General features: G+C 34.2%; 1 protein-coding gene across 3 annotated transcripts in view; it reads right to left on the bottom strand.

The window, feature by feature from the left end:
* The window catches only part of LOC150110345 (uncharacterized), a 51934-nt gene that overhangs the window by 611 nt on the left and 24565 nt on the right, over positions 1-26758 (bottom strand). For 2 of the 3 annotated variants that reach the window (XM_090393140.1, XM_090393123.1), the window contains exons 3-11: positions 25868-26025; positions 24016-24068; positions 19134-19294; positions 16267-16449; positions 12569-12709; positions 6531-6606; positions 6386-6438; positions 5633-5717; positions 3537-3594 (exon numbers count right to left, since the gene is read on the bottom strand). In XM_090393140.1, coding sequence (XP_090249266.1) covers positions 3537-3594; positions 5633-5717; positions 6386-6438; positions 6531-6606; positions 12569-12709; positions 16267-16449; positions 19134-19294; positions 24016-24068; positions 25868-25990 — 933 coding nt within the window. In that variant the 5' untranslated portion in view covers positions 25991-26025. The remainder of the gene's footprint in view (positions 1-3536; positions 3595-5632; positions 5718-6385; positions 6439-6530; positions 6607-12568; positions 12710-16266; positions 16450-19133; positions 19295-24015; positions 24069-25867; positions 26026-26758) is intronic. The other variant, XM_090393131.1, reaches the window with a different exon arrangement.

Below are 26758 nucleotides of genomic sequence, written 5' to 3'. Positions count from 1 at the left end.
CAATGAATTAAGAAATCCAGAATAGGGCTCCAAAGCAAATATTGGTCTGCTTTAGTGTTGCGAAAAAATCTCGAATAGATTAATCCCTTAAATATAGGCCGCGGTTACTGTTACAAGGAGAACAAAAATGAGTGAAATAAAAAACCCATCAATATTTTCCTCTTAATGATCAACTGAAACTTCTTTGGCTTTAGAAGTAAACAAGAAATAGGTAATGGATTGTTTGCAGGAATGTGCACGGATACAAATTCTAAATATCCTGAAAATGTTGCTAATTGGATAAAGGCGAATGCAAATTAGGACACAGATTAATGAAATCATAGTACACAATTTCATTAATCTCCTGCCTATAAAATAGTATGAAAATATTATCACTGCAGGAGACTGTAATGCAAATTAGGTGAGGTTCAGTTCTGACTGTTGCTAATCCGCTGGAAAAGGGTTGAAAAAAAATAAGGGAATGACGATTAATTTAATTCATATTTTATTCACTCATTGAATTTAATTGAATTCATCGAATTTAGTTAAATAAAGTTTATTAGTGTCACCTTCTTGGAAGAGATTATGTATAAAAAGCCCTAGGATATAGCCTAGCTGAAATAATTAGGAAGGAATCAAAACGAATTATACTGATCAGTGTGGGGTTCAAAAATATATTCCCAGTGGAGACTAGAAATAAAACATTATCTCTAGAATTGTATTAACAACAAAAGTACTGCACAGCAGGTAACTCTCCAAGGAAAACAACTAAGAAACAACTTATAAACAAATTCTGTCATTATTCCTCAGTATTGATACGAAACAGGACGTAGTATGACGCAGTTAATCTAAGAATTCAAAAACTGAACGGAGGAAATGAAAACGTGAGAATGACAAAAGGAATAATGGACTTAATGGCAGAGAAGATCACCTGAGTTGGATTATTTGAAAATACTGCGAAAGTGAACAAATCTCTAGTGTCAGTTACCTCTTAAGCTGCTTCACAGGAACAGAGACCGACTAGCTTGCCGTTTATTTTGAACGTTTTGTAAAGATTCTTTTCGTTCACGAGATCTGAACACAGGTGAGTTAACCAAAAGTCATTATGTCCATCTTAGACAAAGGGGATGAAGAACGAGAATACGAATGTACTGTATAACAATATAGAGTCTTAAAAAAGGAAATCGAAAATAAACTTATTGATTCCAAAGAAATAATTAGTGCCACGAAGAAATTGCAAAGTTTGAAATAGAATAGCTAGAGGCAATAAATAATATAATAGAAATAAATTATATAGATGAAAAAATAATATTGAATGGACATATAAGAAAAAAAATCAGTAGAAATCAAATCTTGCATGAAGAAAATAAAATATATATAGAATACATTGAACACGTATCCAGAAATTACGTGATGCAGCACGTAAACGGTTATTGTCTCAGAATACTGGAAGAAGTATGATGCCTTTCAAACTTTAAAATAAATGAAACATTGGGAACAATAGGCTTACTTTCAAACCCAATAAAATATATCAACGATTCTATTAAACAATTGATAAATTTTTGAAGAATATATGCAATACAGGAGAAATGGCGAAGGAACTGCATTCATGTATAATTATGCTCTCCCAGATATCATATTCCTCAATGATACAATTACAAAACATTTGCTATGCCTAACAATATAGAAGTAAAGGCTTAGTAATGAACAATTACTAAGCATGAGAAGAACATGAAACAAAAGATACAAGTGGATGGAACTGATATAGAAAATGTAGAACAATTCACATATTTGGGAAGTAAACTGACACATGACTTGGACTGTAAAAAAGAAATAAAGATCAGGATTGCAAAAGGAAGAACAAATCTGAAGGCCATGGATAACATCTGAAAAAGTAAAGTAATCAGTCTGCAAACAAAACTAAGAGTACTGGAAACATGCATCTTCAGCGGTGTACTGCACGGATCTGAAACGTGGATAATAAATAAGGAATCAAGAAAAAGAAGTTTGGCATTTGAAAGAACTTGTTACAGGAAGATTCTAAGAATATGAGGGATACAGAAAATCACCAATGAAGAACTCTATCAAAAGATACAATCAAAACAGAATCTAATGCAGAAAATTATAACAAGGAGGCTGCAATTATTTGGACACATCTGTAGAATGAGTGAGGACCGGAAGATAAAGACATTTATGTTTGGTATTTTGGATGGTTTAAATAGAAGGTAGACCATACAGAGAATGCATAGACGATATAAAAGACTGGTGTGGAATGGGTGTACAACTGCGACACTGTGCACTGGACAAAGAAAGGTGGAAGAAGATAGTGAAACAGGCATCAGACATCAACGGGCAGTGAGCCCATGGTTCGTGATGATGATGATGATGAATGAACAATTATTGAAATATTGTTGAATGCATACATCGTGGAATATTCATTCTGCCTAGGAATTAATCATAATGCGACATATTAAACTCTTGCATTTTTTTTCTGAAACACATAAAACGGCAAAAGATGTCGAATTATACAAAATGTTTTATTATAATTACAACACAAATATTAGAAGGAATATTAGAAGAAATAAAGGGTTACCAATTAAAGCAGGAGTGTGATTGAAAACATACATTATCCGTCGTTATAATGTCGACGAGTCGAAATCAATAATAGAGAAAAAAATTAAAGAGGAAGAATTTAATGATCCCTGTTTCATTTTTTCCTCAATTAACTCCAATTACCCCGATAAGTTAATGCAGTAAATATTAGCAATCTCAGATATGTACATTATTTATTATGTGAATATTATTTATATGCATGATTTATTTAGAATGTGGTATATTATTTATATAAATGAAAACCAAAAATTATTGGTTTAATGAAAGACAAAAATTAATGAAAGTAAGAAAATACTAGAAGAAAGATCAATAAAACAACTTTTTCCAATTAATGATTTGAGTTATATAAGACAAGTGTTATTATTGATTAGCGAAATATGGACTTTACACAAAACAACTTTGTTTAATTTAACGAAAAGGTTAATCACATTTGAAATGGATTTCCAGATTACCCTTAGCCTAACTATCATCATAGTTGTAATCCATATCATATATGAATTATAAAATCTGCAGCCCTGCTCTACAGAGCTAAACAATGAACTTGAGCCACGTCGTTTCTCTAATAATCGATGTAATTATTTCTCAATGGTGATAAAAATAATTTTCCACCTAACGACGTTCTCAAACAGCAAAGATTTTGTGGAATTTAAATTCAGCCTGTAGTTAGATTGGAGACGCTGCCCACTCGGTATCCAGGTTGAAATAATAATAATAATTTAATAATATAGCATTTCTTTAAATGCATTAATCTTTAATGCATTGATTAATCTGATGGTAACTTCTTTGACCTTCGGGCAGCCTGAAAAAGATATATTGAGTTCTAGCCACTGTCGTTTTCTAGAGTTTTCCCTTACTTGGTTTTCCAAAGTTAATAACTTACTCTGAAGAAACTTTAAAGTATAGCATGGATTAAAGAAGCCAATAACCGTAATTTGATTTCTTACCATTTCTTTTTCTTGTCTTAGACGAACTGGGTAAATACTTTTCAGCTTCTCTCTAAACCTTTCCATATAGAAAAAAAAAACGAATTAGATAATGATGTAGTAAGAATGTTAAACTTTCAAAAACGAATATTTTAATTGGTCAGTATTAAGAAGTGCTATTCATAATGGGTTGTTTTTAATGACTTCAGCAAGACGTTGAAAGTTGACAAGACGTTATCGTCCTATTATTATCATATATCATATTAGTTCATGGTTCATTTATTTGTAATAACATTCTCAGCCTAAAAGGTAACTCTTTAATAAACGGTTATTTTATCTTATCTTCAGATGTTTATATTCTGAATACGATTTGCAGTTGGTTGGTCGAAAAAATTAAGATGATAAAATTTACTGAAATTTTAATTTTAATTTAATTAAAATTAAATTTTTAACAATTTAATTTTAATCAAAATATTAAAATATCCTTTTTCCATGACTTAAGAAAAATATCGTCACCCCCTCGTTAAAATATTCCATGATAAAATAACTTTTCATCAACTTTAAATATGGACGTATTAAAGGTAAATCAAAACGGGACTTGAACTTGAATGGTTGCTATTCTTTATAAATAGTTCTCTTATTCACATGTATTGGTCATGCTGTGCTACAGTCTTTAAAATCATATTTGTATGTTGCTTTCACGCACTCTGTTCAGACCTCCAATAAAAGGGATGTTGGTCTCAAACGAGGCGATGAATTTCATGTAACACTAAGAATCTCTCTCTTTCTGTATTGTCTTTTCTATAGGCATTTGCATGAACGCTGCTTAACTAAACAAGCTGCCAAATATTCAAAATTAATAAAAAATAGAAAAACTTCTTGACCTATACAATTCCCTCTGATCATGTACGAACAAGAGTTATCTACTTAAGTTATTTAGTTACGAGTTAGCTACTCTACATCCGTATATCATTCAGCTCCATACCCATGGAACCATCCATTCATCTTCTTACTTAATTCCGCATACTTCTATTCTTTGTACGAGTCGTTTCCGTTGAATTTTCCACTATGCATGCGACCTCAAACTCTTCAAAAAACAAATAAACAAACAACCTTCTATTTCTCTTGCCCGTAAATGGTACTGTCATATAATAGTTCTTTAGGCCTCTCGTATAGGATTAAAAAAATGGAATTTTCAAATTTTGGGTTCGGAAGTGAGATATATATATATATATCTATAAAAGCAAACATTCAAAGTTAAGAGAAGTGGATATGAGAGCTAAATACTCCACTTATAATCAGCTATATGCGACTGCATCAAGAGACGGTACTACTACAGAGTGAATAGTACATCCCATCTTTTCATCTGTAATGTTGAACTCATTGAAAATATCCAAATTCGGCTGTACTTTTGAATATGCATATGTGTATATTGAATTCGGAGATCTGATCTCGTCTTTCAATACGCTATGAAAAGAGCAGCTCACACTAATGACCAATCGAGAAATTACAAAGTATAATAATATTTTATGTCTTTCTAACGAGGTGATGTTGAGAAGTATCAGTTCTTTCGATATATACTGAAAATGAGATCAAAGGTAATTGCCGTTTAAATTTCGGCTATAACTTAAAGGATATTTTGGGCTCATTTGCTCCTAAACTTGATTTGGCACAATGTTTAAAACATCGTAAGTTTTATATGCCTTAAGTATATGAAGTCCAAAATGAATGCGCCATAGTTTATCTGCTATTAGCAATTAAAACAAGAGTCATATTCGTTGATCTACGAGATAGCGTGGAAGAAATGTCCAATCGAGCCAAATGTAATTGTTTGGTTACTTGTGATGTTTTATTTCTTGAATGTAGTGGTTAATGATATATCAAGAAATAAAACAGCATTACGATGTTTTCTCTATTTAGCCAGAATACCGAAGATTAAGCGATGTGTTAATCACTTCATGCATATTTTATAAACACATATAAAACGTATATTTTTGAAAAATGAGAGAAATTTCATTGTATAACACTGAATTATAAAAAGGAATCAATATGTTTCAAATTTAAAAAAAAAAAAAGAAAGAAAGAAAGAATCATATAAAACACGTTTCTTTACGTACCTAACAATGACAAATACACCGACAGTGATGAAAATAACCAACATAACGCCTAGTACCGCTCCAACGATGACTGCCTTCTCATCGTCTATGAAACAAAAATGAGAAATAGTTTAGAAATACTGTGATCCATATCTCATTTAAAATTTCAATTCTATTTGTTTAACTCATTCCCTCTCATTGGAAGCCTAAAGCGTCTTAATAATTAAATAAAAAATTCTAAATAAAAATTTAATAAATATTTTAAAATAAAAAATAAAGACTTTTGTTTAAACATTTTAAACAAAATTTAAAAAAATTGAAAAATTCTTGGCTTATCCATGCTACTAATGTGCTATATGTTTTTATTTTATTTTATTTTATTTTATGGATGACTCTCACCCACGAAAGGACGTGGGTGAGAGTCATCCATAAATAAGGAATGAATGATAATTTCAAAGATTTAGAATAGGTAATGATTCTCATTTGAATACTATTTGTGCTCAAGGGAACACTTAATTCCTTTTGAACTCAACGAAATGAGAATAAGCTCTAAGACGATAAGTTACCACTGTACTTATAATGGCTTATAATGACTTAAATCTTAATGAATGAAATATCTTAAATCTAAATAATAACAGCGTACTGAGAATTTGAACTATATTCAGCACGTGAAAGTATTTTGGTGGATAAATGCTGCTCGAATTGGATTGGTTCTGGTAGTTTGTTATTTTATTATTATGCCGGTAAAAATGCATGTTGCTCATATTTACTAACCTTGTTTCTTCACCATTCTTTTGCAATCTGATCCTGAAAATCCTTCCCTGCACCTACCAAAATATGGATTATTCGTTATTATATGCCATATCATACCAGGGAATTCTTATAAGCATTTATAAAACTGTATTAAAACGTAACTTACTTGCAGAATAACTGGTTTGTCAAGTTATTTTTCATGCATTCACCATTATTTGAGCAGATTTCTGAACTGCACATATCTACAATAATAAATACAAGAGAGAAATATGAGGATTTATTTCAACTATCTAAAAGCATTGGCATTTACAAAACAAGTCATTCTGGATAAAAGCACAAATACAAAACGTTAAAATACCTTTAAAAAACAAACAGTAACAAATACTGCAGAGTGTTTCATTTCCGAAGTCCATCTTTGCATAGATTACTTGTGCATAGTTTATTCAAATTGCGATGGTTGTAAATAATGTAGTAACAACATCGTCAGGAGACGTAATTGGTAAATCATATGTTGCTCTTGACAGAGAGAGAGAGAGGCGTTAGCTGTATGTACTGTGCATACGCAGTACATATGTACTGTGCATGCGCAGCCCATTCTAACATGTGTCTATGTGTGGGAATTGGTTAAAGTCAACGTCTCAATGTGCAATGCTCTAAGATATGTTATCAAGATTAGAAAATCGATCGTGAATCAAGGTCTGGGTTGCATGAAGTAGAACTGCGAGCGACTGTTTTTATAGCCTTGGAAAGCCTATGGCGACAGTGTCCTACCATACCGAGCTGTCGGAAAGAGGCTCAGTGCATTTCGTTCAGGGCGAGATTACCCGAATGAAAATCGCCATGCAGGATGACGCGCCATTTCAGATGAACATATTGAGTTTGTTAGTGGCCTCCTCGTAGTTGATCAGCGAAGGGCTGTACGCCACTTGGCTCAGGAAACTAGCTTCCTAGATTATCCTAAAAAGAGAGGCTCGTTATGCACAATATTTCAGCTCGTTGTGTTTCACATCACTTATATGATATGCAAAAATGGCACAGGTACGCGGTTGCTGGCCTCCATCTGGCACGATACGAAAACAAAGGGGGAGGGGGTGATTCATTTCTGAATCGTATCGTAGCTATTGATGAAACTGGGCATGGACTTATGAACCTGAACTGAAGAGACAATCCACAGAATGGTACCATTCAGACTCATCATCATCATCATCATCATCATGGATATCAAGGATTTAGGCCTAGCGTGGCCTTCTCCGGCCTCAGAAGTCATCGTTGAATCTTTTAAGAGGACGTCCTGATTTTCTTTTTCCTAATGGCTTGTACTTTAAGGATTATTTTGGTAATCTTTCTATTTTCATTCTTTGAACATGTTCCATCCATTTATGTTTATATTTTTTAATTTTTTCTATTACTGATTCTTGGTTCAATTCTTTATAATTTCTTCGTTTCTTTTGTGATCAAATAGAGTATACCTTGCAGTTTTTCTCATAAACTTGATTTTGCTGTTATTAATCTTTGCTTGTCTTTTTGTTTTATTGTCCAGATTTCACTTCCATACAATAAGACTGGTAGGGCTAATGTATTGTATACTTTTAGTCTGGTTTGTTTTTGAACTAGGTTTGGTTTAAATATAGAGTTAATTACACCTGTTATTTTTAAATATTTTGCAATATTTGTGGTATATCGTTTTCATTTTCATATGTGATCATACATCCAAGATAGTTAAATGAATTCATCTGTTCTAAGATCTTGTTATCCATTACTATTTTAGTTCTTGCTGGATCTTGTCCTTTAAAGGCCATAGTTTTTGATTTTTCTGTTGATATTATCATACTATAATCTTTGGATATCTCATTTAGATCTAAAATAACTTTCTGTCAGTTATCTTTAGAATTTTTAATTATTATTTGGTCGTCGGCAAAGAGGAGAGTGTGTAAGTTCATAGTAGGAGAAAGTTTAATTCCTTGATGTAAATTTTTATTCCATTTTATTTTATTTCATTTAGGTAAATATTAAAAAGAGTTGCTGAGAGGCGACCCCTTGGTTTATCTCTCTCGCATATGATAGCTTATGATTTAATCTTATTTGTATTTGATTATTTTCATATATACTTGTGATAGCCTTTAGGATATTATTTGGTATTTGTCTTTCTTTTAATATGTTAAATAAAATGCTTCTTTTAACTTTGTCAAATGTTTTTTCAAAGTCAATAAATGTATTATGTGTTTCTAAATTGTATTCTCTTCTTTTCTCTATTATTAATTTTAGGCAAAAGGCCGGGTCTGTACATGATCGTCCTTTCCTAAATCCTTTCTGTACTTCTAAAATAAAATTTTCGGAATATTTCATTAGTTTGCTATTTAAAATTCTACTATATATTTTGTAGAATCACCCAGTCCAAAACAAATTTCACAAGAATCCCAGCAAAGTTAAAATCATGCCGATAGTTTTACAACGTTCAGGATGTCATTCTTCTTCATCATGCTGTCTCCTAAGGGCAAACTGTTAAAGCACAGTATATCGACGATTTCTGGAGCACCACTTGCGTCCAGTTTTAATGAGCACATTTTTTTCAGGAGTTCTCCACTGTGTTTGGCGCAGGATAATTTTGCCATTTCTGATGGAGATGTTGGCAGTTGGCAATGTGAAGTATTGGAACATGTTCCGTATTCTCTAGATATGAGTACTTGCGACTTCGACTTGTTCCCCAAAATGAAAAACCTATCAGAGGTCTGCGGTTTCGCGATGTGCAAGAGGTTCTTCGAGCAGTAGGTCGCACTATACTACTGATTCGAGTAGTAGGTCGCAGTGTTGATATCAGTGATATCAACAGGCAACATGCTGCTGATGCTATTCAGTTTGCAATTTGCGTCTACCACAATTGTATGGACTGGATAAATAAACTGTTTCACTTAAATATAAAGAGCCAACAGGCTTCATTTCGGCGATATATAAACATTATTTAAATTAAGGGGATATTAGATCCCACATTGCTTTAAAACCGAATAATAAACTCAAAGATTAGCGATCAGAACCTTACCCACCTTTGCAACGAGTTGCCCGTGTTTGTACTACGCTCTAGGACTACTTGCATTAGCTCACGCTAGTATTCGCCGATACTTTTATAGTTTTTTATACTATATTCGGCATGAAACTCTCTGATTCCAATCTTTGAGTTTCTTATTCGGTTTTAAAACAATGTGGGATCTATCTGTTGAATTTTTTCTTGACAATTATTCATAAGACTATTACACTTTTTTATAAAATATTTATCAAGTAGCTTTATTTTTATCCTCCTACATGTTTCGCCAATCTGTTTCTATTGGCATCCTCAGGGAATACAAATCAGTAAGCACAAAATGAAGGTTACAGACTAGGTTATAACCGATGGTTCTAAATCATACAAAAATTGGTATTGTGCGTGACAATATGCGTGTCTCGTTAACGTGATTTATTCGTGATGACTCATGACGTAATTGTTATGAAAGTTCATTTCTTTGATATTTAATGATTTGATAAAATTTTTCCAAATTTATGGAAAAATTAGCTAACCTTTTAAAACCATACAAGATCAGAGTGGCATTCAAACCAATCAATACTATTCGGAAATTTTTAAGATCACCGAAAGATCCTCACCCATTCTACAAATACTCTGGAGTATATAATATTCCTTGCTCATGTGGTATTAGTTACGTAGGTCAGACATCTAGAAGCTTCGAAACGAGAAAGAAAGAACACATAGGATATGTCAGAAATAACAGACAAGACATTTCAGGCCTTTCATGCCACTTTGCCTCTACTAACCATCACATTGAGTGGGATAAGAGCCTTATGCCATACATAGAAGATAACTACCATTCAAGAACCTTTAAAGAAGCAGCTACAGTCGTCCGTAAAACTGAAAACCTAAACAAGAATCAAGGTCTAATTTTATCAGAAATTTGGAAAACTTTTATCAGATCATTAAATATCAAAGAAATGAACTTTCATAACAATTACGTCATGAGTCATCACGAATAAATCAACGAGACACGCACATTGTCACGCACAATACCAATTTTTGTATGATTTAGAACCATCGGTTATAACCTAGTCTGTAACCTTCATTTTGTGCTTACTGATTTGTATTCCCTGAGGATGCCAATAGAAACAGATTGGCGAAACATGTAGGAGGATAAAAATAAAGCTACTTGATAAAGATTTTATAAAAAAGTGTAATAGTCTAATGTGGGATCTAATATCCCCTTAATTAAAATTAAAAAAAAAAAACTGTTTCACATTTTTGCACATATTGCCACTACTTTACTTACAACCCTCGCATTAACATCATCCCCGTTATTTCGCATTCTAATTCCTCCAGGTGACATCTGTATCATGATGAAAGCCAATGTGCGTGATGCTGGATGTGTGAATTTCTTTCATTTAAAGGTGCTCATAGACATCGGAAAGGGACGTGGTATGGCGGGCCTCGAAAAGCGCATGATTGTAGGCTACTTGTTAAAGTTGAAACTATCCAGGAAACTTCCAATATTGTAGATTGTTCATGGAATGCTGTAAATAAGGTTTATTAAGAGTGGAAGGGTGGAGACATTAGAACAGCAGTCGTTGGGCCAATGGTGGGCGCTCATGCCTCATCGATGCTCCTGATGAATAATGATTACCGATGAATCATTATCATCATCATTATCATTATCAGTATTCATCGTTTCATAAGTTTCCATAAATGGAAACTTATGAAACGGCTGACTAATTCAACAGGAGACTAGCGAGGGCGTTTTCCATGCCATAATCCAAGACAACGTTCTTCTTCTTATGAGTCTCAAAAGTAGAAGCCTAGTCAAAATACCCATGCTTACTCCTAATCATCGACTACGTCTACAGTTTTCATCTGAAAACAGTCATCGAACACTGAAACTAGAAAGAGTTGCTTCTTTGAATTAATCTCATTTTTAGCTGTGCCGTGTGTTCGGTAGATGGAGAGTTAGGTAAACCCTGGGGAGAAGAATCATCCCATATATTGGAAGTGGCAGCACTAGTATGGGGGATGTTTCGCTGGGAATTTCTTGCAGCCTTATATCCATTGGTAGCAGTATGAATGCTGCACCCTACCCTATTTACTGTGGCTGATCAAATATACTCGTTCACTGTGGTTGTCTTCCCTGATGTATTCTAGCAGGATAATGCGTCTTGCGATGTTGTCGTTAGTGTGCCAAAGTGGTTTGTCAAATATCATTGCGACTTTCACTTTTATTAAGTTCATGTATCATTAATAACCGTAAGATTAAAAACAAGCCTGCATGCAGCGAAATCAAATATACAGGTGTTTCAAGATAATTTACAGAAAAATTCTCTCTCTCTCTCTCTCTCTCTCTCTCTCTCTCTCTCTCTCTCTCTCGTTGAATCAATAAGAACCCTCACAACCAACAGTTCATTTCACTGTTATTAATTTATTAATTCCTCAAGTATGCTCCTCAGTTTTATTTAAAGCTTCTCATCATTACAACATAACAGTGGAATGAATAAATAACTTTAGCTCTTAATAAAATCGTCAACGAGCAAATTACACAATCAACTTCAGTGTATCTAAAATGCGATTTTGACTAATGAATAACATGATCCTCGCTGTCAGTCCATATGAAATATTCACCTATTTATGATTTTAATGCCTTCAAGTTGTAACTAGATACTTGTTGGTCAATCAACGGATACTGTTCCAGTGTATTTCAATCAGTTCATACATATCTTAATCTCTAAGATTCGCTATCCATAAAATTCTTTATATAGTGAATTCAGTTTGCGACTGTGCTTAATAACTGCAAATGTAACGCACGTATACCACCTGAAATATTATACAGTTTTGAACTAGTTTGTTCCAAGGTAGTTTTGTTCAGTGGAAAATTTCTAAATTTGACACGTGTAATGAAATTTAGACGTCGTTTAACTGTCAATATCTGAGAGAGAGTTTACTGATCAGTTGTTTCCTACTATTGTCGTGTGATTGATAAACACCGTAATAAGAAATTAGAAGTTTTTTGGTATATCGTTTTCAGCAATGTACTGAAATTTAAGAAACCCAAGTGAAATGTTCCACTTCATTTCAACTAAAACAAAAATTTTAATTTTAATTTTTAAATTCATTATTGTTTTTTTTTTTTTTGATTTTCCAATTTAGAACTCTAAACAGAGTGAATGTAAACTCATACTTACCAACACAATCCTTATGTTTAGGATCCGAGCGGTTGTCAGGTTTGTAACCCTTTATACACTTACACTCATAGGTACCGGGGAGATTAACACATTCTGAGAATCTCTGACATGCATTATACATCTCCTGACATTCATTCACATCTAAAAGACAATTAAAAATGTATAATATAACAGTCTACAATGACTACTAAAATGCAGGACGTAAGTCGATAGACTAAATCAAAAGAGTTATAGGGGTTAGGGATTTAACAGTAATAAGTATACTCTCATTTTAATTTTTAAACCTTATTATAAAACTGCACTGTGTGTTACCGCCACTATAAAACAGGAGAATAATCACCCAAATCTTCCTCCATAATCACAACTTCATTACCTTCCCTGTGTGAACGATCAGGCTGTGGCTCTTCTGGAGTAACCTTTGTTTTTTTGATGAAAATATCCAATGTGCTTTGCTTATTCCTCTTCTTCTTTTCATCATAAATTTCTTCATAGCAAGCAAACGCATCGTGTACTTTCGTTTCTATTATTAAGTAACGTTCAACATTGGGGTCCATGTCTTGAGCCATTTTGAGAACATCGCTAACTGCAAAAAACATTTCTGCGAGATTCTTCACTGTAAATTGTTTAATTACCTCTCCTGTTTCTCTTTTCCCTGTTCCTTTTCTCGTTTATCCTCTTCTGCAATACTTGTTCCTCCAGTTCGACCAATCTTTGTTGGTCAACTCTTCAGGGAAACTTTCTATGAGTTGAATTATGTCGTCATCATTCACTTCAAGATTCAGATTGTTTACTAGATCCACTATTACAAACTTCCAAAATCAAGCACAGAAAATTTTAATGTCTTTTTCCGTATTCCACCCATATGCATTGAGAGATCACTTCGTCCCAAGCCACAGCAATATTTTTAATAGTTATAAATATTGAATGCGTTCCAGAATTACATGAGAGTCTGGTCATTTCCTTTAGTAGCAGAAATGGCTTGTGAAAAAGCTCTCCGTAGATAATAAGCCTTAAACACTGCAAGAATTCCCTGGTCCATCGGTCGGATCAATGAATTAGTGTTTGGAGGGAGAAACATAACCATGAACTTGGTGAAGATCACCGCTATAAGACGTAAAAGACAGATGAACTAGGGCATTATCTAGAAATAAAATTTTAAATTCTACATTTTATTTCACACAATAGCTATTTATTTCACTCGCATAACAGTTGACTAAGGCATCCTCAAATAAATTTTGAGTCATCCACGACTTCTTATTGCTCCGATAATGAACTGAGAGTATGCTTCCTAATGCTTTTAAAGATTCGTTGATTCTCACTGTGCCATATCACAAATGGTTTCAGTTTATATCCACCTATATTACCGGTAATAGAATCGTAACACGGCATTAAGAGTTTTAAAACTATTTTAGCTTTTTTGTGGATGAACGTCCGCTCGGGCATTTTTTTCCGAAACAACAACGTCTCATCCATATTAAATATTTGCAGTGTCAAATAATTTTCCTAAGTAATAATTTTATCCACTTTTTCCACAAACTCCTTAGCAGCCTTCTCTGCACTTGTAGATTCCCATACATTTTCACATTATGCAGCGCAAAACGCTGCTTGAATCTTATGAACCCAATAGAAGAAGCGCTGAATTCGTAGTCATAATGGGGTTTTGCTTTCTCCTTCATCATATTGAAGAGACTTGGTGTCTTAGCGGTTATGGTCACAGTACTAAGAGGTATGCGCTTTTGGTTCAGGTCCTCTAGTTTTTCCATATCACCGATAGGATCTTGTCGTTGCTTCGTCACTATCGTCGATTTAATGAGAGCAGATCCTTTCACAGCCTCTACGATTTCATCCTTATTTTTCAAAATGGTCATCACTATAGAATGAGACCATCCGAAGTCACGTGCGATCACACTGACGGGCTTACCAGCTTCATATTGCTTTATAACTTGCAACTTCGTTTCAAGATCAATTGCTCGCCACTTTTTCTGTGATTCTTCACTAGGTTTTTTGATTGTGCGTGTAGGGGGCCATGTTGCACAAAACATCGCAAAATATTTAACGATAACCTATTTCTCAAACACAAAATCAACAGAGGAACTGTCGAAGACATGTGGCAACTGCCGAGGGAGACTGCTGAGTTGAATTATGTCGTCATCATTCACTTCGAGATTCAGATTATTTGCTAGGTCCACTATTACAAACTGCCGAGGGAGGTTGCCGCCGAAAGCACTGTTGCCACTGTGATGCTTTACCTTAAGCTCGCTTGCGTCTTGTTCTAAAGTACAGCCGGGAAAAAAAAAAAAAAAAAATATATATATATATATATATAATTCGTATACAACCCCATTCTATCCGCTTATCAAAAATGACAAATTAGGTCATATATCGTAGAAAGGATTTAAAATAATTACATTATTTGATATAATGAACATGTTTTTTTAAGTGCTATTTTATTTTTAGTTACTAAATTATAATATTTTGTTCATTAAATTAATGTGTTATTACTTGACATTATGGTTTATTTTCAATACTAATATGTGTATGTTTTTGACATTTAGATTTTACCAGTGCTTGATTGGCTGAAGAATTAAGATGTGTTTTCATATTCATTGCATTTCTAAACTAAAAATTTTGGTAATTCGTGAAAACTCCAGGTAATGACTGGGATTATGCTCTAAGCAACTATTGCTATAAAGCTAGTGTATTATATCTATTAATGGCATGTGTTCTTTTGACGGTTTGCAAAATTAAAAACCCTACCACTTCAGTATAAAACTAACTCATCTGTCTTTAATTCTATCTTAAAACCAAGGGACCTTTATAAACATTCTTATAAAAGTCCCTTGGTTTTAAGATAGAATTAAAAATCCAGTGTTATCAACAAGTGGGCAAACACTAAGTTTCTCTAGTACGGAGGTGCTTTCAAGATATAAATACATTATGCAAATGAAATTGTGCTAATGGTAAAACTGGGGAATCACAGGAAGTGATAAAATACAGGAATAAAATACTTCCTAAAATACTTCCTGTATTTTAGGAAGTATATTACAAAATAGCTATCCTAGTAGAATTCTTATGGATTGCAGAAAATATTTTGCGGTGAGCTTGAAATAAGGATTAAGGAAATGCTATTGCACTCTGCGTAAAGTATCGCAATAGCTACTTGGGTAAGCTCAAAATTACAAGTTTCACGACAACTTAAATTTAATGAATTTACTACAGTCAGTGGTCTAATGTTTAGATGATCCTGAAGTCCTGCTCCAGAGGCCAAACATTTTACGCCTCCAAAAGCATGATGGTGGTCCGACTAATATCTTCACACCGGACTACGGAATTCATCCCGAAAGACAATGGCAAACAGCTATGTCCACGGTGCAACTCCAGTCCAGGCCTATTAGCTGGACTGTAGGTACACTATCCACTAGTCAAACCATACCAGGTTAACTCTTATCAGAATAGTTCTTATTATTATGAATTAAATTGCTGACCTACACAACAGTACTTTCATTATTTAAATGAATAAAAATCTATTAATGAAAATATTTTCAAGATTAAGGTGGATAACTATTTTTAATAACAGAGAAGTTAAAATCAAAGCAAATTATGTGCTTGTCATGGATGAATTTCAACATATATTAATATTTTGGTCTAAAGAGCTGAAGACTGAGTTTTCAGAAGAACGTTTATTATTCTATACTAACCTAAACAGGACTCAGTGTTCACGTCGTTGCTGATCTTGAAAATATCAATAGTCCTGTATCCAGATTTGCATTCACATGACAGTTTAGGTTGGATTGTTGTTGCGTAGATACAATCATGAACGTTATCATTGCAGAATGAGGGACGAATATTTTCTTCACATGGGTCTGTAGAAACGAAACTTGCTGAAATTAAAAACAATTGATGTATAATTAACAAAATATAACTTAAGATGGTACTTTACAGAGCCCCATATGAATCTCGTGTGCTGAATGTTGCAAATAGATCATATATTAGTATTAGAGCGAGTAAAAGGTCAGATAATGGGGAAACTTCCAATAGAGACCAAACACGTGTCTTTTTTTTTTGAAATCCGCTTAGGCTTCTTCGATGAACATAGTGGTGGGGAACTTATATCGATGAAATTCATCTATCAACCAAGACATTTACAAGCATTCCTGCCTATAATGGAATACTAATCCACGACCTTTTTTTAAAAAAAAATTCATTCAAATTAAATTGTTCGATGGATGTTGAAACGTGAAATACTGAGTTAGCCCTAAATGTTATAATAAGAGAGAAGGAAATTCACCATCGCTGCTCCTTTAACCAATGAAAAATTAAGCATAGAATTTACTTCTTTTTCTGCTTATGAGACGTGAAGAAAAAGATTCTATTTTCAAACTTTCTAATGGCGGAAAAAAATATACAAAATATTAACATGTAAAGAGACATCCAATTTCCTTAATTATCAAAATCAGGCAAAGGAAGATATTATCATTAATGAAACTACAAAACGAGAACATTGTCATAAATCCGGCCATTTCAGTAATTCACCCATTAGAATAATGTCAACATCTAATAACAAAATATTATTTCATACAATAGCAGTGGTTTTTGTTTACTACTTCGACTAATAAGCACCACTGCCATTGTATGAAATTACACTCGATCACTAACGTTTTTGCATAATGTATTACTTTGTTATTTAATTAGCTGTTTTCTATGGATACATTTAACTGAGAGATTTTGGATAAGAAACAAAGACAGAGTGAGTGTGAGAGAGAGAGAGAGAGAGAGAGAGAGAAATTGGTTTCTTAATTGACAAATACGAAAGACAACTGGTAACAACCCAAAACACAACGCATGAAAGAAGTAATTTTTTAATAATAAGCAAAAACCGCTCAGGCAGGCTACTGAGCTATACATAGTTTCATTATCATCTTTATAAATCTCATGGATTATTTGCGAAAATTGGAATAGTTGCCAGAAAAAAAGCATGTTATCTTTCTTGAGGAATTTTTATATTACCGTGTTCAATTCGTTTTCAGTTATCATAAGTGATTACAGTCTAATTTTCTGTTGAGCGGCTTTAAATATATTTTGGTTTACTTTTATAGCATTGTTTACAGTATAAACAAACGGATATCTAAAACACTTTCATAAATCTTATTCATCTAACAGCCATCCTGACTGGTCGAATGGATTGTATCCCTCTCGCAAACAAATAGCTTCTTAGTGCATCGATATTTGTGAAAGTGTTAGCATGGCATCTCCCTGTGCCGGATCATTATCCTGCTTATTGCTGACCTCAAGTAGCTGACATTAAAATAAAATAAGTTGTACTATTGGCAATAATGAGGTAGTGGAGTATCGATGCAGCAAATGAAGAAAGAGAGTGAAACAGTGCACTATACAAACGTCTGAAAATGTGGAAGCAAAATATACTTGCTGTATATTTTGTCATGAAACAGAGAGTGAAGAAATAGACACAAGGGGAGGGGAAGAATTAATTGAGAATAGAAAAACGTCAAAGTGGATGAGATGTCACACTTTTTATAAACCTAATATTAGGGTAAAAGTTACTAAGACCACAAGATTACGTCTTCCAGTTGTTCTGTGTTCACCAACTAGATTTGTCCATTTTGTGGGAAACCATGCTATCACATCAAGAGGCTGTCCAACTCACCTTCTAATGAAAAGTCATTTTAAAGTACATTGAATCCTAGAGATTCGAATTCAGGTCTTTTCAAATTACCTAAAGATTAGGTAATTTGGAAACACTGCTATAAATTGAGACTAGATATGGTGTAGAGTTTTAGGCCAGTAAATTAAGCTGGGAGCAGTTCCCATGCTGGATGATGAAAACCAGATACCACTGATTTTCATCACATATAAATGAAAACGAAAGGTGTATCCTAATGAATGAAATAAATCGGAAAATAGACAGGAATGATGCAATAAGGTATAATAAAGCACGTGACAGCTATATAAAGTAAAAATATTTTAAGAATATTGAAAAGGAATGGGCGAATGATTTTTCTTTTGAAAAAGTCCATTGTAACTAGACTAGCTCATTTATTCATTCAAAACACATTCAAAATACACTACTCATTCAAAACACACTATGAAATGAAAGGCAAAGTTATCATGAGTAAGGATAAAAGTGTAAGTATTACAAAAATAATAGTAAAGTCGCATTGATATTTTATCTTAAAATTTAAGTTGGAGCAAAATTTTTGTAATTGTGAAATGATAACTAAATGATTGTGAACATAACACTATTGTGACTCTCTCAGAGAGTGATGTCTCGAAATTGCTGTTTTTATTATTATTTTCACCAGTTGGGAAGAGATTTCACTGATTTATAAATTAAGAATTCAAATTAAGTAATATTCAACTGTTTTAAGTAGAACCCAGAAATTTCTCAAATTACTTTTTTTCTCATCCAAAAGTAATTGAAAAGTTAAACTGTGTTCACAGTGTTTTAGCTACATAACCAGTCTGCGTTCATTGTGAACACAGTTGAAATCATGTAACAAACGAATCCCCCCCCTTTTTTTATCTACAACAGATGTTAATAACCTACTGTTCAGAAGTGAGACTTTGTTGAGATGCAGAGAAGGAGGAATTATGCATTCTTCGTTTGCATCATCTTTATTATAGCATTTGTCTTTCAAGATGTTAACTTCATCAAGTGATGCGATGGGAAACTGAAGTTCTAACAAGCAATCTTCACTAGACCGAAAGCTAAAAGTAAAAGGGAAAATATAAAATAAAATAAATTATCTTTCATCCAAGATATAAATCAGGAAAAAAAAATGTTTTATTGTTTTTAAAAGAAGAAATAAAATATGAGAACTATACTATTCAAGAAATGAGTCAAATAAATAAATATATATATATATATATATATATATATATATATACATACAGGGTGTTCGGGATAAATTTGACATATTTATAATTAATTATATTTTTCCGTAAGTTACATGTATTAACACACACTTCTCTTCATTTAAAAGTTTGGACCATTCTTCATTCATATACAAGATGTCAGAAAGGATGGATAGCTGGAACCCACCTGAATCATGGAAGAGAATAACTTGTATCATGATGATTCGTGCCCGCCATCAAAATAAGGATATTACGACTGCTGCCCAATGCTCCCTGAATACAGTAAAAACAATCAGGCATGAACTAGAGACTTGCAATGGTGACTACGAGGATGTAGCAAGAAGAAAGATCCCTAGCAGACGATCTGATTGCGTTCGTACAGCAGAATTCCTCGCAAATCTGCAGGAACAGGTGTTGAAGAACCCTGGCATTGGAATTCGGGCTTTGTTCGTGGAGTTGCTAACTGTAGTCAAGCCCTGGATAACAAGGGTAGCCAATGGTAGGCCGTATGTATGGCAGCAGGATTCGGCCCCTTGCCACACCTCTGGGAAAAGTCAAAAATGGTTGTCTGAAAATTTCTACGACTTCACCAGTCCAAATGTTTGGCCTCCAAACTCCCCAGACCTTAACCCCATGGATTATTTTGTATGGGGCGCAGTTGAAAAAGACACCAATCGCACTTCCAGTAATACAAAAGCCCAGTTAATGGATAAAATTAAAACAGTTTTTGCGGCCCTTCCCAGGGAGACTGTAGCATCAGCTTGTTCGAGGTTCCGAAGCAGAATTGAAGCTGTGATCGATGCTAATGGTGGTTATTTTGAGTAAATCTTGTTGATAGTATTGTAATTAACTCTGCCTGTAATGTTTTTTTGTCAATTCATTAAATTTAATAGATACAAAGAAGATTTTCTTTTTCCTTACGAAACTGTCAAATTAATCCCGAACACCCTGTGTGTGTGTGTGTGTGTGTGTGTGTGTGTGTGTGTGTGTGTGTGTGTGTGTGTGTGTGTGTGTGTGTGTGTGTGTGTGTGTGTGTGTGTGTGTGTGTGTGTGTGTGTGTGTGTGTGTGTGTGTGTGTGTGTGTGTGTGTGTGTGTGTGCGTGCGTGCGTGTGTTGGTTGAATACAAAATATCAGCTCACACGTAAAGGAGGCTGATATAGTTATTCATATAATCAAATCACGACAGTGAGACTTTATTAAGTAAGGTATAATATGTAACAAAAAATATGTTTAGTTTTCTTATATGTTTGCCATGAAATTACAGATGTTGATCACCCACAAAAAGGGAGAAAAATATTCTAACACAATATGTTTTATTGTGATCCGAATCATCCTTCTCGTTTAGTCTCGGAAAAGCTATAATGATTATTTTAAAAATTGAGTACGATTAAAACGGGTGATATTGTACATTGAAATATTACTGATTATATTATGATTTTAAAGGAGAAAAGTATGGTATGAAGGACGACATGAAAGAATTACTGAAAGTAGCAAAAGAAAAAATTGACAGAGTTAACATAGTAAGTTTGATCACGCGGTATGATCGAGTCGAGTAGAGGAGGGCCACATAGCGAAAGAGTCAATGCGTAGCTTATGCAGGAGGAATGGTGTAGAATTTGTGGTTGTGTGGAGTAGGCTTTGAGATTAACGGACGAAAGGACTTGTACAAGAAGGATGGTTTGCATCTGAATGGATTTGACGTTCATAGTCTGGAAAATGTGTTGCTGAATGAAGTGACAGTGAATATTAAAATCAGGGACACTAGAGCTTTTAGGGTGGGGGGAAGATGTTGAGTGGATACACAGATATCAGTGGGGCAGATGGGTGTAATAATGTGAATAAAATGTCTACGTTACCATTGGAACCAAACCAAAATGGGATAGTTAGTATGAAGTGAAGTGTCAGAACAGTGGTGGGCCTAAAGGGATTTTGCACTTTATGTACACTAATACCAGGAATTCGGAACAAAGGGAATAGCTTTTGGCATTGGTTAGTTCATTCTAGTCATTTCTTACTAAGGCTATTGGCATTACTGAGAAATGGCTGACGGAAGATAATATAGTTAGTGGGATGGAATATTAGGGTATAATGAGTTCAGGAAACTAGGAGTATCATTGATGGTGGTTGATGAACTGCAACCAAAGAGAGTAGAAGATCAACTGCAGGCAAGTAAAAATAGCACATTTTAGGCCATCTAGTGTGACACAGAGGCCAGCATAACATAATATACAGTATATTTCGACTATGGGAACATAGATGTTAAAGAGGAATAGAGGGACACATGGAAGGAAGGAAATGGAATTTATTCAATTACTAAGCAATAATTACATGAGGCAACGTGTTATGGAATATACTAGAGGTTTGAGAGTGCTGGATCTAGTAATTGCATCAGAGAAGTTGTTCATAACCAATATGATCACATTTCCGTCAACTGCTGAGAGTGATGATATGGTCTTGACCTGGGAGATGGCTAAATGTGTGGAATTTTCGGTTAAGACGGGGTATATGTGGAATTACAGGGATGTTAGGCATGATAAGCATAGAAGATTGCTTGGATCAGTGCAATGGCATACAGGATGTCGATAGTGCATGACAAGTGGTAAAGGAGTGTTTGAGGGAAGTAACAGCAGACTGCAAGTAACAGTCAGGAGAATAAATTGAGTGGGAGTTAAATGGATGAATACCTCATTAAGCTGGAGCTAGAAAAAATATATATATGTAGGGAATTCAAGTAGAAAGGCGGCAAGCAGACACATGAGCAGTGCAAAGCACAAGCCAAAAGGATAACCATTTGTCTCAGAGATTAGTTTATTCAGGAGTCGAGTCCTGAAGAAGGCTAGTGACTAGCAATTAATCTTGATCGTTGCTGTTTAATCTTGTAAAATTAATATTAATCTTGTCAAAACTCTGCAGTAAACTAACGAAGCCAGAGATTTGAGAATGTTGGTGGAGATGAAGTTGGAGTTTAGAGGGCACATAGCAAAAGTTGCTAAATCAGCTCATCGGATTACTTGGTTACTGAAGAATCCTTTGAGCAGTAGAGATAAGCAGGTTATTATTCCTCTTTTTTCGAGCCATGATAAGACTAGCTTGACTACTGCTCCCAGATCTGGTCGTCTGGGTTTATTGGCGATGAGGAAGAGGTGGAGAAGATCCAGAGGCGAGTGCCCAAGTTGGTAGCAGGTCTATGGAATGAACGTTACGAGAGCCGGTTGAAGAATTGTGGATTATAGAAATTGGTTAGAGGCGGAAAAGGGGTGATGTGATGGAGACATTCAAATTACTGAAAGTTTTGTTTTCAAGATTAATACAGAGAATATTGTTCAGAACGAGTCTGGGGATGAAAGAACTAGGGCTATCCTTGGAAACTGAGAAATAGTGTAGTTAACCGGGATATGAGGACTAGATTTTTGCTTGGAGGATAGTGAATTAGTCGGATAGGTTGACAGAGTCTATTGTGGACTTAAGATTATGCATGCCTTTCTGCTGAACATGCAAGCATGAGTTATTACCCATAAAAAGTTGTAAGCTATTGCACTAAACCAAAAGCGGGCTAGAATTTGTTAATTGGGTCTTCTGCTTTAGAGACCAATCATGGCTTCTTTTCAAGCCACTTCAGTCCTCTAATCAGTAAAGTGGTGATGAAATTGAGCAATGAAATTAATCTATCAGCTAAACACTTTCACCAACCATTACACTGCCGACCACCTAATTCAGTGGAATCGCACTACGGGTCTACGACACTTTTTTTTCACTATGTCACCTCAGCTCAATAGATATCGACGATGCCATCTGGCTGGAAAGAGATGCATTCGAATCCCTTCTAACACTCAAGGAAACTTTATAAGGATTTTAACTGAAAGTGAGTATCACACGGAAGAGGAAGGATCTGTCTTTTCGAAAATTCATGTTTTTCATTCCTCATTGAAGGAAAACCGGTTAGAAGGACACATGCAATTAACAAATATAATTTACTCGTCCCACAGCCTGAGTTAGTTGAGCAGTAATTCGGAACAACAACAACAACAGCAACTCGCTAACTGTGATCTTGGAGGAAGTAATCTGGCATTTCAGTGATAGATGAATTTCATCTCCAAGATTTACAAACGTCCCATGCTTCTAGAACAGAGTTTCCTCACTTTCTAACCCTCGAGAACATGTAGGTTTTAATGAAATAAATATTTTTTAAAAACATATGCTATGAGGAGTTTTCTGACAGGATGCGATACGAAATTAGTTGCTGTTTTTCGCATCAAGTGAGAAATGCTGTCTTTTGTGTTGAAGCAACGGCAGTCCACTAAAATATTTCATTTGCCACTATGATAAAAAATTTTAAAAATAGCATACGAGGCAAAATAACTCATAACCGAATGATATCAAAACAAGACAATTTCGTCCATTATTTCTTGTTATATGGCGAATTATCATGCTATTATAAATATAATTATGTTTGTGAATGATATAATGAAAAATAAATGCTAATAGAAATGACCAGTGGGAACTTTAAGATTATCTTATCGCTAGTAAAGAACATTTTGGTAGATATATAATATTTAATATCCTAGGCTCTTACTTGCAGAATACGTTGATCCAAGAAGGCCTTCGTACTTCGAAGATAAATTTCATCTAAAATAAATAGTAAATTTGCCGTTTTTAAACAAGAATTGAAGCTGGAGAAAAATTGCATAAAGAAAGTAAAAACACATTCCTGTGGATAAAAATTTATAAATTAATAATTTGCATAGAACTCAGTGGGTCATATTTTACTTAGATCAAGGAATGAAATTTTATTTTGCATACTTTATGTCTGCGTGGTATATATTAACCACCAATGCTAAGTCGGTTTAGATGATTCCCTTCGATGGAAAAAGCGGGGTTCGAATCCCATCTAGGATTTCAAGAACCTTTATTAGAACCTTCTCAAGTTTAGATCAGTTAGCCTGTCTCATACAGAGGTGGAAGAGCATAACATCAATGTTTACATTGATGTTATATTAAGGAGTCCGCTTGTTCTCTATAACTTGTTGACACATGATTTCTTGCAGGAAGATTGTGGTAGTTTTATAACCGTTTCAGCACATTTTTATAATCATAGTCCACTCGACTTACCTTCACTGAAAGGACCACTGCATACGACCGAGAAAACTCTAACTTCTAAACTGCATGCAACCTTCATTACCAGTGTCGGTGGTAATATTTTCAATGTCTTCTACATCACGCTGCACAATGAAGGTTATTCAATTTGAACTTGACACTACCGCTGAAAACCTATAAGTCAACCTGTGTCTAACACTTATAGCTCACGTACTAGTTGGCGTAGTGAAAGAACCCTGTATGTGTGTGTGTGTGTGTGTGTGAGAGAGAGAGAGAGAGAGAGAGTATCTGCTTTTCACGAAAAGTGTTGCATAATGCAGCATAATCCAACATTAATGCAAAGATTTTCAAGCTTCCTGTAATTTTTTGGATTATGGTGGCTATTAGCGTTGTATAATTTTAAACTTTCCAAACTCTAAACATAATGTGAAGCAGCCGTCTTTTCCTCAGCTCAAAGATAAGAACATTAATTAACGAGGCTATTTTGAAATAAGATTGGTTTAAAATTATACATTTTTGAATAACTACAATTGCAGTTTAATTATTTGGTGTACTTTATTGTACGACTGTAGTAAATATTATTTGTATATAATATGGAAATCTTTATACTGGCATATGCTGTGAAACATAGAAACTAAACCCAAAGGAAACTCAAAATGTAAGATCGACAAAATTTATTATTAAAAGATGAATTCTTGTATTAAACAAGCCTTGATCACAAACGAAATACTTCGATAAGAAATCAAACCAAAGAGTGAAACATCTGAAATGACACTTTTGGACATAATGCTCGACGACAAGACGAATGATGGACAAAAGAAGTACTGGATTGGATTCTATGGGAAGCAAAGCGACCAAAATCACGAATCAATTGACGTAATCATTAAACCTGCATGAGCGACCATGGAAAAAAGTCATTAACAATCTTCAAGTCATCTTGAAGGTCTTCATCCAGAATCTCCATATTGGCCGAAAATAACTAGATAATGTAAAAGTTTTTAAAGGAATAGAAGAATTTATATTTTTCAAAAAATATGAAACAAATGCTATTGAATTCACTAATAACAAAAAAAATCATGTTTTACTCAAGCATACTCGTATGTCTTGAGAAATATGTGTCCGTCTTGAAGAGAAGCCCAAATCTTTCTGGGATCTCACTATCAATCAGGCAGGTAACCGGTGAATGAGAAAGAGTCGTCCGACGAATGATGTCCTTCTGATACTCGTCCTCCTTATCAGATTTTTCTTAATTCTCTAAACTGGAATATATTGCATAACAAATTGATTAGCAAAGAATATCCATAACAAAATCGTAAATGTCGATTACATACCGATTTGTTGATATCGTCTATAAATACTTCGAGATTAAACATGTCTGGATAAGAGGACAATTTTTTTACTAAGGCCGTTGTTGTACTGGTGAATAGGAGTTCTGGTGGTGATCTGTATTTCATTCCAGGTTGCAAGTGGATTAAAAATGAATATTTTGCTGAAAAAAGAAAAGAGGATTAAGGAAATATTATTTTATGCAATCATATTTTTTTATGGATATTATTTCTGGGAAACTCCCATGTTACTCCTCTTAACAAACAATTATATTTACGGCTATTTGCCTGCTTCTGTTTAGGAGTGCCCCAGTTTAAATGCCATTGGCTCTTTTCTCACGGATTCTTAGGGCATTGTAGATGTATATTTATCAATAAATATATGTTGCATAGAGGACAAGAAATTTGCACATACCTTTTTCTGGGTGTTGTGGCACAAGCACAGGTAAAACGGAAATAGCTGTCCACGCCTTTGAACAAAAACATACCCCGCAGATCGACAAGGCCATCATAGTAGACAGACAAGACAATGAAACAATGCTTAGAATATCGGAAATAATAGCCATAAAGTGTGACGCGAACTCTATCAACGTATAAAATAATATATGTTGATAGAGTTCCCTATAAAATAATGGAATTTATTCCAACATGCATCGAACTTGGGATGGAGTCCCACAAGGTTCTGTCTTAAGCCTACTCCTGTTTCTCATCTATATGAACAATATCCATCCTCACATAACAAATGACACAAAAATAGCAGATGATGTAGCAATCTGGCACAAGGTAAAAATGAAGCTTACGTACTAGTAAAGGTGTATGTTTTTGCTTTGCATATATGATTTCTTTCTATAATTTTGTATTTATATGATAATGAGTTATACCTCTCTGAATATCGTT

This window comes from Typopeltis vanoorti, chromosome 1, assembly GCF_054136105.1.
Source record: "Typopeltis vanoorti isolate ZY-2024b chromosome 1, IOZ_Tvanoo_1.0, whole genome shotgun sequence".
NCBI lineage: Eukaryota > Metazoa > Arthropoda > Arachnida > Uropygi > Thelyphonidae > Typopeltis > Typopeltis vanoorti.
The sequence above is the reverse complement of the archived record's forward strand: the minus strand, read 5'-3'. Positions and strand labels throughout refer to the sequence as shown.